The sequence below is a fragment of the Sinocyclocheilus anshuiensis genome, unplaced genomic scaffold, assembly GCF_001515605.1.
Source record: "Sinocyclocheilus anshuiensis isolate Anshui unplaced genomic scaffold, SAMN03320099.WGS_v1.1 scaffold199, whole genome shotgun sequence".
NCBI classification, from domain to species: Eukaryota; Metazoa; Chordata; class Actinopteri; order Cypriniformes; family Cyprinidae; genus Sinocyclocheilus; species Sinocyclocheilus anshuiensis.
In genome coordinates, this window is record NW_015552582.1 from 2,286,535 (window position 1) to 2,301,167 (window position 14,633).

Genomic DNA, 14,633 nt, shown 5'->3' on the forward strand with positions numbered 1-14,633 from the left:
TCCCTGTGGAGCACAGTAGGAGAAACCAGAATACAGAACTGTTTTATATTATGCTGTACTGTATTTTTACATCCAATGTGGGACACAGTATTTTAATAGTTAATGGTCAATGGGCGTTTTTTGTTTTAAGTAAGTGGATGTTATGATTGTGTGTGTGTGTGTATTTTTGCGTGAATTTTTCATTCTTTCAACTTGTATGTGTGGCTGGTTCTTAAACTATGTGCCTTGGTGTGTTTATAACAATGGGTGCATGTGTGCAGTGCACACCTTGTCTGTCACTGAAGGGTTTTAGGTTATCTCAGAGCTGAGGTTTCTTATCACCGGTCCTTCAGTTGATGGGACACACTTTTGTTAACAGCATGTGATGACCTCTATTCTTCTTTCTCTGTCTTTCTCCCCTTTGTTTTGTCACCATTTCAGTCGGCCTACAGAGGATCTCCGGTTAGTGTGACCTTTCTTTTGACTATCTATGATGTCTATGATTGACATTATCACTTTCTAAAACAGGATCTCTCCAAATGTAACCTTGAATTAAGAATTGACTTGATAAAAGTGATAGCAATATAAGCATCCTAAAAATAAAAAAAATTCTTAATTTCGTTTCAAACCTGTATGACTTGCTGTCGTTCAAGGAATACAAAAAGATTTTGAGCTTCTCTCTTCCATATGATGAAAGTGGATAGTGATCATTGTTATATTAGTATCATTTATATACTATTTTAGTATGTATTCATATTTTGAATTAGCTTTTATTGTTATAATTACAGATTTCATTTTAATGTAAATGAGTAAATGATAATACAGTTTTTCATTTTTATTTGTATTTGTATTTGTATTTATTTATTATTATTTTATTTTGTTGCTTAACAGATTAAACTAGTTAACATCAACACAACAGATGTGGTAGACGGCAGACCCTCGATTGTGCTGGGGTTGATATGGACCATCATCTTATATTTCCAGGTAAAAATAATAGAGAGGAAACATTTTAAATTCCATAAATATTTCAACCATTCTTCCACAAAAATGTCTTTAAGTTTCTATAATTTCACTAAATCATAGAGTAATTAAAAACAGTAACTTTTCAATACTTGTTCAGATAGAGGAGCTCACCAGTCACCTACCAGCATTACAGCCTCAATCTAGCAGCAATTTATCAGTAGAAAGCTCCAACAGCACTGAGACCAGCAGCCCACCTGTCAAACGCAAGCCCCGCCTTTCTTTTCAGGGTGGGGCTAAGAGAGCCCTGCTCAAATGGGTCCAGACCACAGCAACAAAGTAAGAACTGTATTGTTAATACATGCCTGTGCAAGGTATTGAATGAATATATTGTTCTTTGGTCTTGTAATCCCGTTCCCCTAAGTAAAGCATATGACTGCATTCTTCCTGGCTTTTGACATAATGTACATACTTACACATGTGTTTACAGGAGATTGGGTCTGGATGTGAAGGACTTTGGCCCCAGCTGGCGCACAGGGGTAGCTTTTCATGCTGTCATCTTTGCTTTGCGACCTCATCTGGTTAATATGGAACGTGTTTGGAGGAGACCCAACAGGGATAACCTAGAAGATGCCTTCTCATTGGCTGAGAGAGAACTGGGCGTCCCACGACTGCTTGACCCTGAAGGTGATACCAATCATTCAGAAAAATAGAATTACTTTTTAACTAAGAGAAAATATAGTGTTTCGGGTTTGCACTTTTTGGTCCAATCCATGACTAGAGATTTGATGCAGAGTCTGTTTTTGATGTTAATTCAAAAATATGCTGGCTTATACATAGTATCAGGCAGACACAGTTTGTTTCTTTGCTGTGTACTTTCAAATTGTGTTGCATTAGTCTCTAAGCGCCAAATGCTTAAATTCTAATTAGCAGCATGCCACTCACAGAGGATATGATTGATGCATTTTTAATGAAGGTGTTAAGTCTTCGACCTCCTAGATGCCATCTGAGCTTCCTCATGCTTCCTACAGGAGTCTGACAAATGAAGTTTGACATTTAAACGATTAGAGGCCCATTAGCCACGGTAAAGATGACTGAACAAATAGTAAATGGTAAGTCAAGGTACATTGTCAGCCATGGTTCTTTTGTAAAGGTAACCATCAGTGAAGCCTTTGTCAGGCTATATATAAACTTCCCGGTCCCTCTTTTTTAGACATTGCACCTGATATTAAGCACAAATGCTTAAAATTGCACAAAAGTATTAAGCAGCACAACAATTTTTAACACTGATGATAATAAAAACATCTTATCAACCCCAAACGTTTGAATGGTAGTTAGAATGCTAGGTTTAGCATCATGAAAGTGTATGGAAAGTGTAATATGTAGTGGAGTTTGAGACCAAATATTTAAAGCAAAGAATCAAAAAATGATGTGAAATGCATAAGAAATGTTTAAGATTCTGCACTGTTTCTTGGTATAGCATTATCAAAAGTTGCAATTACCGCCTGCTGTAATTTTCATAATACACCAAAAAACATATTGTGCATATAATCATTGAAATTTGAGTAGGTAATTTCATGGTGTGTTAAAGCTAAATGATACTGCATGGATGCACAAAAACAGGAGACAGGAGGTAAAGCTAAAAGGAAATGGCTGTGACTGAAAAAATCAATTAAATCAAATTCGCCACAGAACAATGAACCACAATGAGTGGGTAAAAAATTTAGACAAAAGAGGACGACAAACCAACTTTTTTGGAAGAAAGGAAACTTTTGAATAAGGTTAGTTACTATGGGCCTCATCTGAAACACAGGGTGTTCATTGCAGAACCTATATTTTATTTTTATTTTGTTGATAATTTTGTTTTAATCTTGTTTAATGTGATTTAGATGTGGATGTGGATAAGCCAGACGAGAAGTCCATCATGACATATGTGGCACAGTTTCTGAAGCATCACCCAGACAGCCAAGAGACAGAGATTGGACGGCATCAAGAGGAGGTACTATAAATATTTCTCATCCTACAACTAAACTTTAACCAGCTCTCCATTCACTGTATGTCTCATGGTCTGATGCCTAGACTCTTTACTCTGTTTGTTAAATGACCACTATCAGCAATCTGTCTTATTTGTGGATTCACGTCTCTCTACTTACCATTTTCTTACACTATATTTCTCTCTTTATACTCCTCCCTCTGTTTTGTCCACTAATGTCTTGTTGTTTACGTGCATCCCTTTTCTGTCTCAAGTTTTATCTTGCTCCTCGAGCCATTGAGGAAATGTTAGAGGTACGTTTGCGTGTATAAACCACATTATGCCTGCTTTGACTAATCTGCCACTATTTCGACCTGCTGCTGCTGCTGTGCCATGTAGTTTAAAATCCTTTCAGTAGTATATTGCCTTCCTTTTCATCATGAGCAGCGCGGATGCTCTGTGGATCAGGTTTAATAATCTAGGGCATTGTACACCTTTGATATGCCCGTTATAATTTTACTCCCTTTACTATTATATTTGCATTACAACTGGGGCTTTGGGTGACATTTACATGACAATAACGACCTTTGGCTTTGCGTTGATACCGATAGCCTGATGATTAGCATTAATAGGAGTCTTTAAATAATAATAATGGTTCATAACCAAGTTGAAGCGTTGAATTGATCCTGTCACCACCTGGTCCTTTTGTAGAAACCATTAGTTCCCTCATGCCACCGTCTGCGCGTGTTTCAAAGTCACTGCAATTTGAACCATTTTCACCTCTTTGTTATACATTTAAACTAAGACAATGTAGGTTTTAATATTCCAGGGCATTGAATGCCTGTGACAGTATTCGTTTCTGGGAGGTGGGGAGGAGAACATGCGGCAGACGTTGGCAAGGTCATGATATAATCATTTTGATGACCCAAAGGCATTGCCTCATGGAGGATGCCAAAATGTATGATGAGCACCAGAAGAATAGGCTTAATTTCATTAGAATTAGCTGAACACTGCTCTCACTTTCTTGTTCTTGTTCCTAATTCATAATAGGGAGGGTAAATGTGTGTAAAGTGATTAGTATCTCCCCGCAGAGCTGATCTCTTGCTCCCCCGTGGAGAGGTTTGGGGCAGATCCACACAATGGAGAAAGAAGAACTCTGCAAACAGCAGGAGCACAAAGTGCCTTGGATTTATAAATGTGGCATTAGTGATGCATGTTTGAACTGCAAAATTGTATCGGGTTGGGGGTTTAAAGTGCATTAAATTACTTTAGGTAAGGAAATGATGAGTGTAGAGCTCCCCAAGGGCCTTAAATCTGCACAAATGTTTGCTTTTTGTCTTGTTTCTACAATCCTAACTTACTCGGCGCTCTTTTTTTCTCTCAGAGGGAGCAGCGTAAGACACTGAGGGAGCTGAAAGCGTGGGCAGATCAGTTGGAGAGAGATTGTGCTCAAGCCCAGAGGAATGGAGGAAGTCCCGCTGTGCAGTACCAGGTGAGCTCAGGGTCTCAGTCAGAACCTGCAGGGCTGGCAGTGTTATGTATCACATATGATATCAATTAGATGCCTGAGTAAAACTTATTGAGTGGTCAAACGGCCACTGTTAATACTGATATCCAAGAAAGCAGTGTCGCTGTTATACTGAAATACAGAAGTCTGACAGTATTTCCATACAGTATGGTTCAAAAGTCTAGACTGTTAGTAAAAATGCTTCTATTTTTTATTTATGTAATTTAATACAACTGTTTTCATTATAAATCATGTTATAAATAGCTGGAAGTTGACTAACATGAAATTCAGATTTTCTTACAAATGACTCTTTCTTGCAAAGAAGAAATGACTCTTATGAACCGAATCAGACTCATTCAGTCAGCAAATTGTTTAGAGCCATTACTGAGTTTACAAATATATCCCTCACTAAAATGCAAATAATTTTTTGGTTATGTTTGAACTTATTTTGAACTTAAGTGCTTTTGAATAACCATCTATATCAAGCTATGCTGTTCTTTATTAACTAAGTTTATAAAAGAATAAGAATTGTTTCTTAAGCATCATATCAGCATATTAGAATGATTTCTGAAGGATCATGTGACCTGAAAACTGGCGTAATGACTGCTTGAATTCAGCTTTGCAGTCACAAGAATACATTTTTTTCAGATAGAAAACAATTGTTAAATTGTGATATAATTTTACAATATTGCTGTTTTACTTGTTTGAAAAAGATGAAAATGGTTTGTTGACCCCAAACTTTTAACCAGTAGTATATGTTGTCAGTCATGATTTGAGATTTGAAATTTTCACTGTGGTCTCAGATTTTGGACACCACTGTGTGTATACTCATCATAATTCATATGACAATGTGTAAGAAAAATGTGAAACATATGGTAGATCCCAGACAAAACACTGGTTGCTTAAAACTCAGCACACTCCCACATACGTATGCAGACAATGCTAATATACATTAGAGCTGAAAGCTCTCGTTGCTCTCATAATCATGGGCACTACACACCAGTGAGTGGCATCTGTTGCTTTCTGTAGCGCCCACGGACATGTTTCATATTCAGAAGAACCAGAGCTCTAGCAGGGACCGCACGGGTAGAGAGAAAGTGGAAAATTGGAGCCCATTATTGCATGAATACATGCATGTGCAATTTGGCTGTTTAAATTATTTTTCAGCTTTTGGCATGTCTCTCTTTCTCTCTTTCTCTTACTTTGTCGTTTTTTGGACAGGCTGTGTTATCTTGCTGTCTTTCTCCTATTAGCATTACATTGGACGTTATTTGAATATTCAGAAATTCAGTAATTCAATTTCCTGTAGTTCTCTCTTTCTTTCACTCACTCTCTCTCTCTTTCTCTCAGACATTCAAGCGTTATCATGTACAGTTTGAGGTGCAGAGAAGACAAGTGGAAACATGCATCCAGTCCAGACAGAAGGATGGCAAGCTGACTGCAGATCAGGCTCTGGTCAAACAGGCCTGGGAGAGACTGTCTGCAAGGGTCAGATACACCATAGAGTTGTATTATTTTATATGAAGCTAATTATTATACATAGACTAGCCCTAATCCTAGTCCTAGATACTTTATTTATGAATAATTGAATAAGTTTTACCTTTGAGGATATTCACAGATTTAGTCAAAATAAAAGTCCACAAAAGATGTTGTATTATTTTTGTGACATAAATTATTTTTATTTTTTTTTGTGACAATTTATGTGGTATTTTTCTTGCTGCAGCTTTTGGATTGGCATCTACAGCTGGATAGTGGTTTGCCTCATCCTCTGGGCGAAGTCGGAGTGTGGTTACATCAGGCAGAGAAGATCCTACGAGAAGAGCTGGTCCCTCAGCAAGCCCATGATGAGCCCGCCAAAGCCATTCACAAAAAGCGACTACATGACCAGGTAAAACAGGATGAGGAATCTGTGTTTGTTTGGATGAATGTGTATAGTGTAATGGAGAATGGATGAATGAGAATCCATTAATGAGTATTACCAAAACTAGCAAAACCTTCACATTCTTCCTTTAACATGAATCCTGAATGAAACATGAATGAAAAATGAGTTTTACATTTATCTGTTTTGTTGTGCAGGAGATCTTAAGGCTTCTTGAAAGACATAAGCAGACCTTGCAGTTAATACACAGAGACAGATGTGTTAATAATGTCCCCATTCCCATGGAACAACTGCAAGACATGGCAGAGAGGTAAACATCATAACAGATAACCTCAAAAATGAATAAAGAGATATTATATTATATTATATTATTAACCTGTTTTTATTTAACTGCTTTCAGATTAAACTACATATCTACCTCCTTCCACGTTCACTTGAGCAAACTGGAATTCTGGGAGTCAAAATACTCTATGCTGGCATTTTTGACACTAACCGAGTCCAAGCTAAAATCCTGGATCATTAAATACGACCGACTGGAATCAATGGATCTTTTGCTACAAAGCTATGGTGTAAGTTTACAAGCCAGAGGGATTCTATAAAAGTTTTTTTTTTTTGTTCATTCTTCTCTCAGCTCCTCCATTGCCCAACCATACAAATAAGTTCATACGTTTTCATACATAGTGATGCCCATTCTATCACATTTAGTAGAGCCTGAGATATGTTAAAGATGCTTTTTTCTTTATGCTTTGACTCAGCAGTTAAATGATCTGATATTTACTTTTGTTCATTCTCTGCTTCTCTAGTCTTTTGTGGAGGGGCAGCAGTTCTTTGAGAAGTATGAATCCAGCCACCAGGCTCTTATAAACGCTGCTGAGCTCTACATTAAAGCAGACAGCTCAGGTATGCTTCATATGCTAAATAATTATGTGTACTGTATGCTCGTGGTTCTGCTAAATCAGTGTTTCTCAACCCTGATCCTGAGCGCCCCCCAACACTGCACATTTTGTATGTCTCCTTTTTCTGACACACCCATTTCAGGTCCTGGAGTTTCTTTTAATGAGCTAATGAGTTGAATCAGGTGTGTTTGATTAGGGAGACACACAAAATGTGCAGTGCTGGGGGGGTGCCCAGGACCAGGGTTGAGAAACACTGTGCTAAATGGTAGTTTGGTAACAGCACTACAACTTTTAGCAATGGTTTTTCAGGTTTATCCTGGTTTCACTGTGCACTTATTTTTCTCATCACTTTATATGAGAATCACCAAATATAGCAAAATATGTTTTTCTGAATTATAGAAGAAGGCACACAGGGAAGGAGGGGCCCACACAAGATTTTTGTACCGGGCCTCATGAATTTTAGCAGTAGTGGCGGCCTTGGGGGAATCAAAAATATATATTTGTAATGTACAAATCAGATCATGGCTGTGCAGATAAAGGCACAGTTTTTTTTTTTAGAGAAAATGCTTCACATTTCACCATCTCAGTGTCCAGAGGGCAGAATGGAAGCAGCTCACCTCGTTTCACCCTCAGTGAGTTTAATCCTTGTGGACTCAGTAGTCAATCAGTCTGTGCCTGTAGCATCTTCCTGCTGTCTCTGTCTCTCTCTCTCTGTGTTTCATTCTTGCTTTTTTCCTTTTGGTTTTTCTTTTTCCTTCTACACTCATGCCCCTCTCCTCGGGCCACTGGTAAATGAGGTTTTCCCAGGCACAGAGCTCAAAAGGGAATTCCAGTCCATTATTGCAGATACTGTATTCTAATTGGGTTTCTCTGGGCAATAGACTGCCAACATGTTGCTTTGTTCGTGCCTAAGGCAATCTCAACATAGAGGTGGTCTTTGTGTTATATATCTGAAGTGTGATTGGAAGATCACAAAATACATCTCCCAGAAGCCAATCACATCTTATCCTTGTGATTTAGAGCAGTGGTTCTCAACTGGTGGGTCGCAACAATAAATTGGGTCATGGGTCTGTTCTAAAAGCATCTCAGACAGGAGATTTTTTAACTAAAATTACTAAAACGAATGAAATCTCAAAATATAAAAACAAAAGCTAATTTAAAATATTAATAAATACTGTAATAGCATATACTATAAAAATACTAGAATAATACTGTATATTATCGCTGCAATGCTGATAGGTAGTATAGTCCAGGTGATATGTGAAAATAATGTTCACTTTTTCATAAAAGCATGAAACTTGGTACACTTGTATAGCTTGTGGCCCTAAACATTTTCATAAATGGAGCCATTGCAAAAACACCTCGTGGTTACCATGGCGACCATTTTACTTTCCGCCATAACCAAATTATGTATTTTGTGTCATATCTCCTGAACCAAACATGATAACACAGAAAAGGTGATGTCTACCCCTATGTTTTGATGGCCAAGGGTTACAATGATACCATATACAGCAACATAAACTGTTCAGGTGAAGAGTTAATGGTGAAATCAGCAATGTGAGAAGGAAATCACAGTATCTGAGCATCACAGTATCACAGCATTTACAAAAGTCCATATTATGGCTATTCATTTTTTTTCTTTCTTTGATAATTAACCAATATTGTATTCAATAATACATAAAAAAATTGTTTTCAAAAATACTATCATATATTTCAGAGATATAAAAAAAATTATCTCAGGTAAGTGTATTTTTCCTTACCTCTCAGGCAGAGTCAGGTAGGTGGTAGTGTGTTTCCAATACATTCTTGTTCTCTCTCAACAACGCTCTAACATCACACGCAGACGGCAACGCAATCAGGTGAACAGTTAATGGTTAATTCAGTGACTTTATGAGAAGGATTACAATGAAATTGCAGAAGATGCAGAAAGAAACTTAAAAAATATTTCATGTAAACTTAATTTACAATCACTCTCTGGGGCCAGAATTGTCTATTATGTTGTCCTCAAGGGGGAAGCCAGAGTCCTGCATGCGGGCGGGTACACGCAGGTGAATCGATAATATCTGATTTAACGGGTGGAATAATATTTATGTGTAGGGTTTGGTGCGGGAGCGGGCCGGACGGTGACAAGCACGGGCATGTTGCGGGTCCAATAAACAAGACTATTTCGACTTGATCCAGTACACGCTGAGCAATGTAGCCAATTGCGCTGCCAGTTATTGACAGCTGTAGTGATTATATTAAAGGGAGCACTCTTTGCTTGCTTTCTGTATTTAATCTATTCACAATTTTACAATTTAAAAAATTTAAATAAATTATTTTTTTCTACCTTATGTAGGAGATTTAATGCAGGTGCGGTTCGGGTCCCAGTTTTTATGTCAAATGGGTCGGATATGGGATTAAATTTATATATGTATAGAAAATACATAATTTGGTTATGGTGGAAAGTAAAATGGTCGCCATGGCAACCACGAGGTGTTTTTGCGATGGCTCCATTTCTGAAAATGTTCAGGGCCCTAACCTGTACAATTGTACCAAGTTTCATGCTTTTATGAAAAAGTGAACATATCACCTCAAATTCTGCACATATCACCTGGACTAGTAATAATAATTAACTTTTAAAAGGGAAGAATAAATGCTTATTGTTGATGTCAAGGACTGTATTTATTAGTACTTTCTTGAATCTCCTTTTGTATGTGCATGTTTTGACATTGTAGTTGAGGGAGGGGTAAAGCTCTTCCTGCGAGAGGTGTCTGATCAGTGGAGGAGTCTGTCGGTGGAGGTGCGAAGCGTAAGGTCTATGCTGGAGGAGGTGCAGTGTAACTGGCTGAGGTACAACAGTTGTGTGGCCTCATTGCAGGCCTGGCTGGAGGACGCTCAGGGGGCTCTCAGACAACCCGAGAACACCAAACGGGTGAGACATCCACATACTGTAAATGTAGGCAAGTCTCTGAAAATACCTTGTAGGGTTGTTTTTATAATACATTCACATTCTCACTTGTTCTTCTAGGAGTTTTTTCGTAATCTTCCGCACTGGATGGACCAGCACGCTGCTATGAATGATGCAGGAAACTTTCTGATTGAGACTTGTGATGAAACAGTGACATGTGACATAAAGCATCAGCTCCTGCTTCTTAATGGAAGATGGAGGGAGCTATTTCTGAAGGTCAAACAGGTAAACAAGCTTGTGCAAATCTTAAAGACAAGAAATTTTTCAGGTTAAAGAGATGGTTGACCCAAAAATCGAAATACTTTAAATAAATCTTTATACCTTTGTTTCTTTCTTTAATGTCAGAACTACTATAAATAATGAATTTTATGTTTAACGGAAGAAAGAAAGTCATATGGAGTTCATTTTTAAGTTAACTCTTCTTTTAATTATAACGTCTGTTTTGCTCTCTTCAAAGTATGCTCGTCCTACTGAGACTCATAAGGTGAGGATGCACCAGGATGTCAGCTTAGACATACAAGAGTTTCTGGACACTTCCATTACCAAACTTTCCTCACCACTTCAAGTGTCATTCTTGGATGTTAAAGCCTTTATGCAGGATGTTGAGGTAAAGAGGTTTCAACATTCACTGTATTTGGAGTGTGTTGTTAATACTTTTTTCTGTATGTGAGCTTGGCCATACAGAAATTATAAATGTAAGACTATAATGCCAGTTTGGTTCATTTGAGTTTCACCTAAGCTTTCTGATATAATTTCACACGCATTGTAGGACATCAAGCACAGGCTGCCTGGTGTGGAAGCACAATACAAGGTGGCTGCTCGCTCTGCACAGCTTCTGGCCAAAGACTCTGTTCATGGTAGTGGAACTAAAGCACTTTCTTCTATAACAACCGCCGAAGCACAGCTCCATCAGGTTTGTGCTATGTTTGCACAATATTATGTTATTTCCATTTGAAAAATGAAAAATTCTAGGGTTATTTTTATTTGATGGAACACAGAATCAGACATTTAGCAGGAATGTTCACACTAGTCTTTTCAGTGTAATTAAAGTGATGGTGACCACAGAAAGAAGAAAAGCATCATAAACACGATAAAGATATCAGAAATGGCTGCGGAAACTTGAATGCAAGAACCTTAAATGCAAGTCTTTTGGAGCCCTTTAAGGTACTTTCTATCAGTGTTGGAGCTAGACAGCCTCTGGTCACCATTCACTTTCATTACATGGAAAATAATAGCAGAACATCCTGCTAAATGTCTGATTCTGTGTTCCACCAAATAAAAACATAATCACATACGTTTGCAACCATATGAGGGTGAATAAATCACAGAATTTTCATTTTCAGTGACATGTCTGAGAATAAATATTGTGTCATTGTGTGTTTTTTTTTATCCTCACAGCTGAAAGAAAAGTGTCCTTTAATTCTGAGGGAGTGCCAGGCTCTATGTCCTCTGTTAGAGGAGTTAGAGAAACAAATCTCAGCTTTCTACCAGACAGCGGAGCACGCTGGACACATCATCACACAGCAACACAACCAGGAAATGTGCCAGGTCAGTACCGACCACTGGGAGAAAAAGATGATTAGACCATGAAGGATACCGTGTGATGAAATAGTAATGATGTGACAAATAATAAGTGCCTGTCTTCTGTAAACCCACAAGGATTCAGTAGGGAAAAGGTCCCTAGCAGTATCTGTGTGAACTAAAATTGATCTTTGTGTTTATTTCTGTTTTATTCATTTTTGGCAGGAGCTGCAAACTCAGCAGCAGACCTGTAAGCGTTGTGTTTGCGCTATGGAGCGCAGTTACCTGTCCCTACAGAGGGCGCTGTGCTGTGCGAAATCTCTACACAATTTTGACATGTCTCTTCTGCAGAACAGAGTAACCGAGATTCAGACCACTGCACAGGTCGGACTACATTACAGATTTGCAATAATATACACTACCATTCAAATGTTTGGAGTCAGCAAGATTTTTCTTTCTTTTATTCAGCAAGTTGTTTTAAAAAATAGTAAATACATTTTTAATGTTTTAGAATATTTCTATTTCAAGAAATGTTTCTTGAGCACCAAATCAGCTGATTTGATTTCTGATGGATCATGTGTTTTTGAAGGATCAAAAAATCTTACAGACTCCAAACTGTTGTTTCATAGTATGTTTTATAGAAATAGTCAGAATAATGCTGGCTTCAACATTTGCACTTTTTACAATTCTGTCATTTACTCATATGTCATTTAAAGCCTATGTACTGTTATTTTTTCCAGGGAAATCACAGACAAAAAAATAAAAATAAAAAAAGAATTCTTTAAAATTTGTAAAGAGTCATTGTATATATTATATATATACAACAACATGGTGAACATGGACTGCCAAACTCAGTAAATAAATAAAGCGCCATAAAAGTAGTCCATATGACTCTTGTGCTGTAATCCAAGTCTTTTGAAGACTTACAAAATTTAAGTTGTCATTCATTGAAAATCTTCACCTCTGCTGCATCTCTAAGTGGAGATTCTCTAACTCTTGCTTTTGTTCCACAGAAAAAAATCACTAGTTTGGATTTATCCATCAACTACAGAGCTGATGGAGTAACTGTGTTCTACTCTGATCAGGCTCTGATGCAGGAGGCTTTAGAATGGAGGCAGGTGGCAGAAACTAACGGCAGCCTCATGCGGAGGTATGAAGAGTCTCGTGCTGACCTGGAGAAGGCGCTGCGTGTGGGCCTGGCCTGTTTAAAGGAAAGGGGAGACCCAGATGAGCTTTTCCGCAAACATAATGTACGTCAATAATGTCTTAATTGGCGAACCCTTCAAACATATTTAACTTGTCTTGTTTTTTTAAATTAAGTCTGCAAATATTTCCTCAGGAGTTCTTTGGGCGACTGGATCAGCACATTTTAAGTGCTTATTTAAAGGCGTGTGATGACCTCACTGATATCATCTCTGAGGAAGACCAACAGAGTCTGCGGGAGACGGTCAGACGACTGCACAAGCAATGGAAGGTCAGTTGGAAGGTTAAAAAGACAGCTTAACAGGAACATCTCCTAAAGGATTCATCTTGATGCATTTTTTCTACCAGGACATTCAAGTCGAGGCCCCATCCCATCTGCTCAGACTCCGTGTGGAAACAGAGAGGCGTTTGGTGATGACCATGCTACAGGAGTGTCGGGTAGAGCTGAAAAGGGAGGACAAGGCCCTGCTCACAGCTGGCAGTGAAAAAATTATCAAAGAACACAGGGTGAGATAGAACAGATGAAGAAAAGACCATGCAAGTTACATTTCATGAAAAATCTTAACATTTATTTATGTGTCTTTATAGGCCTTTTTCAGACAGAAAAACCCACTTTCTGCTTGTGAGAAGCGACTAAAGACAATGGAGCATCTCTGTCAGGATCTTCCAGAGAATGGCATAGGCTATCAAATGCTGGAGGAGACCAGAGATCATGTTTCAGAGGTCAGGGGTTTAGTAGAACGAACACACTTGAGACTACAACAGGACCCGGATAAATGGAGAGAGTGGCATGCCAGGTGAGATGCAAATATTAAATTTAAAAATGGGACACATTATAGGATGAAATCTGTCCATGTTGCTTGTTAATTGCAATTAAATTAAAAAAAAGTTAACATTTTTATTAAATGCACTTAGCTGAACTTGAGAGTGATTTTTGACCTACTTAAGCAAGGCCCCTTTTTTAAACATTTTTATATGTAATTGTTATATGCAATTATAGAATTACTTATATTAAAGTATACTGCCCAATATAGCATTTATTATAAAATGTATTTAATGTAAGTTCTATTGAAACTTGTATGTAATGTATTTAAATTTTAATTCTTATTTGTAATTACACATTTATGATGATGAACTTCCAATTTAGTACTTATATAATATACTTCTATAAAATATTTTATCTTTGAATATAATATAAAAAAATACGCACTATAGTTAAAATTATAATCAAGTACTTTAAATGTGCTTTAGTATGTTAGTCAACATCAAAATAAGTGTACTTCTTTTAAAGCACGACAAAAGATTATTAAAACAATGCTTTAAAATAAAATGTTCAGTTTGACATTATTATGAAGTGCACTTTTTTTATAAGTGTACTTAAGTGTGCTAAGAAGCAGTCATTAAAGTGTACTTTCTTTAAGTAAGCTTAAGTGGCCTTTTATTTATCCTGCAAGTACTTTATTTAAAAGATACTTAAAATATTTGAATTAAGCGCACTTCCTCACAAGGGACAACATATGCTGGTGATCAGATTGTGTGAAATTTTCAGGATTTTTTTTTTTCAGTTTTTTTTTTTTGTGCTGTGCTCCAGGTTCAGTGAGCTGTCTGGATGGCTTCTTTTCCAGCAGGCGACTCAGAGTGGTGCTGAAACCTCCTCTGTCCAGGTGAGCTCACCCCAAATCAACATGATTAATGCTCATCTGCATACTGTATATGTGTATGCAGACCACTGTCTGTTATGTGACTTCAGCTGACCTCTCTCTTCC

General features: G+C 37.6%; 1 protein-coding gene across 1 annotated transcript in view; it reads left to right on the plus strand.

Moving 5' to 3' along the window:
- The window catches only part of LOC107665323 (nesprin-1-like), a 133,934-nt gene that overhangs the window by 13,353 nt on the left and 105,948 nt on the right, over positions 1-14,633 (plus strand). Inside the window, exons 5-27 of the mRNA XM_016456151.1 lie at positions 421-441; positions 871-963; positions 1,100-1,278; positions 1,430-1,626; positions 2,829-2,938; positions 3,187-3,225; positions 4,296-4,403; positions 5,769-5,906; positions 6,142-6,306; positions 6,495-6,607; positions 6,698-6,866; positions 7,101-7,197; positions 9,911-10,107; positions 10,204-10,368; positions 10,601-10,750; positions 10,913-11,056; positions 11,542-11,691; positions 11,890-12,048; positions 12,750-12,914; positions 13,004-13,138; positions 13,216-13,374; positions 13,456-13,664; positions 14,459-14,531. Of these exons, the coding sequence (XP_016311637.1) occupies positions 421-441; positions 871-963; positions 1,100-1,278; positions 1,430-1,626; positions 2,829-2,938; positions 3,187-3,225; positions 4,296-4,403; positions 5,769-5,906; positions 6,142-6,306; positions 6,495-6,607; positions 6,698-6,866; positions 7,101-7,197; positions 9,911-10,107; positions 10,204-10,368; positions 10,601-10,750; positions 10,913-11,056; positions 11,542-11,691; positions 11,890-12,048; positions 12,750-12,914; positions 13,004-13,138; positions 13,216-13,374; positions 13,456-13,664; positions 14,459-14,531 (3,135 nt within the window). The remainder of the gene's footprint in view (positions 1-420; positions 442-870; positions 964-1,099; positions 1,279-1,429; positions 1,627-2,828; positions 2,939-3,186; positions 3,226-4,295; positions 4,404-5,768; positions 5,907-6,141; positions 6,307-6,494; positions 6,608-6,697; positions 6,867-7,100; positions 7,198-9,910; positions 10,108-10,203; positions 10,369-10,600; positions 10,751-10,912; positions 11,057-11,541; positions 11,692-11,889; positions 12,049-12,749; positions 12,915-13,003; positions 13,139-13,215; positions 13,375-13,455; positions 13,665-14,458; positions 14,532-14,633) is intronic.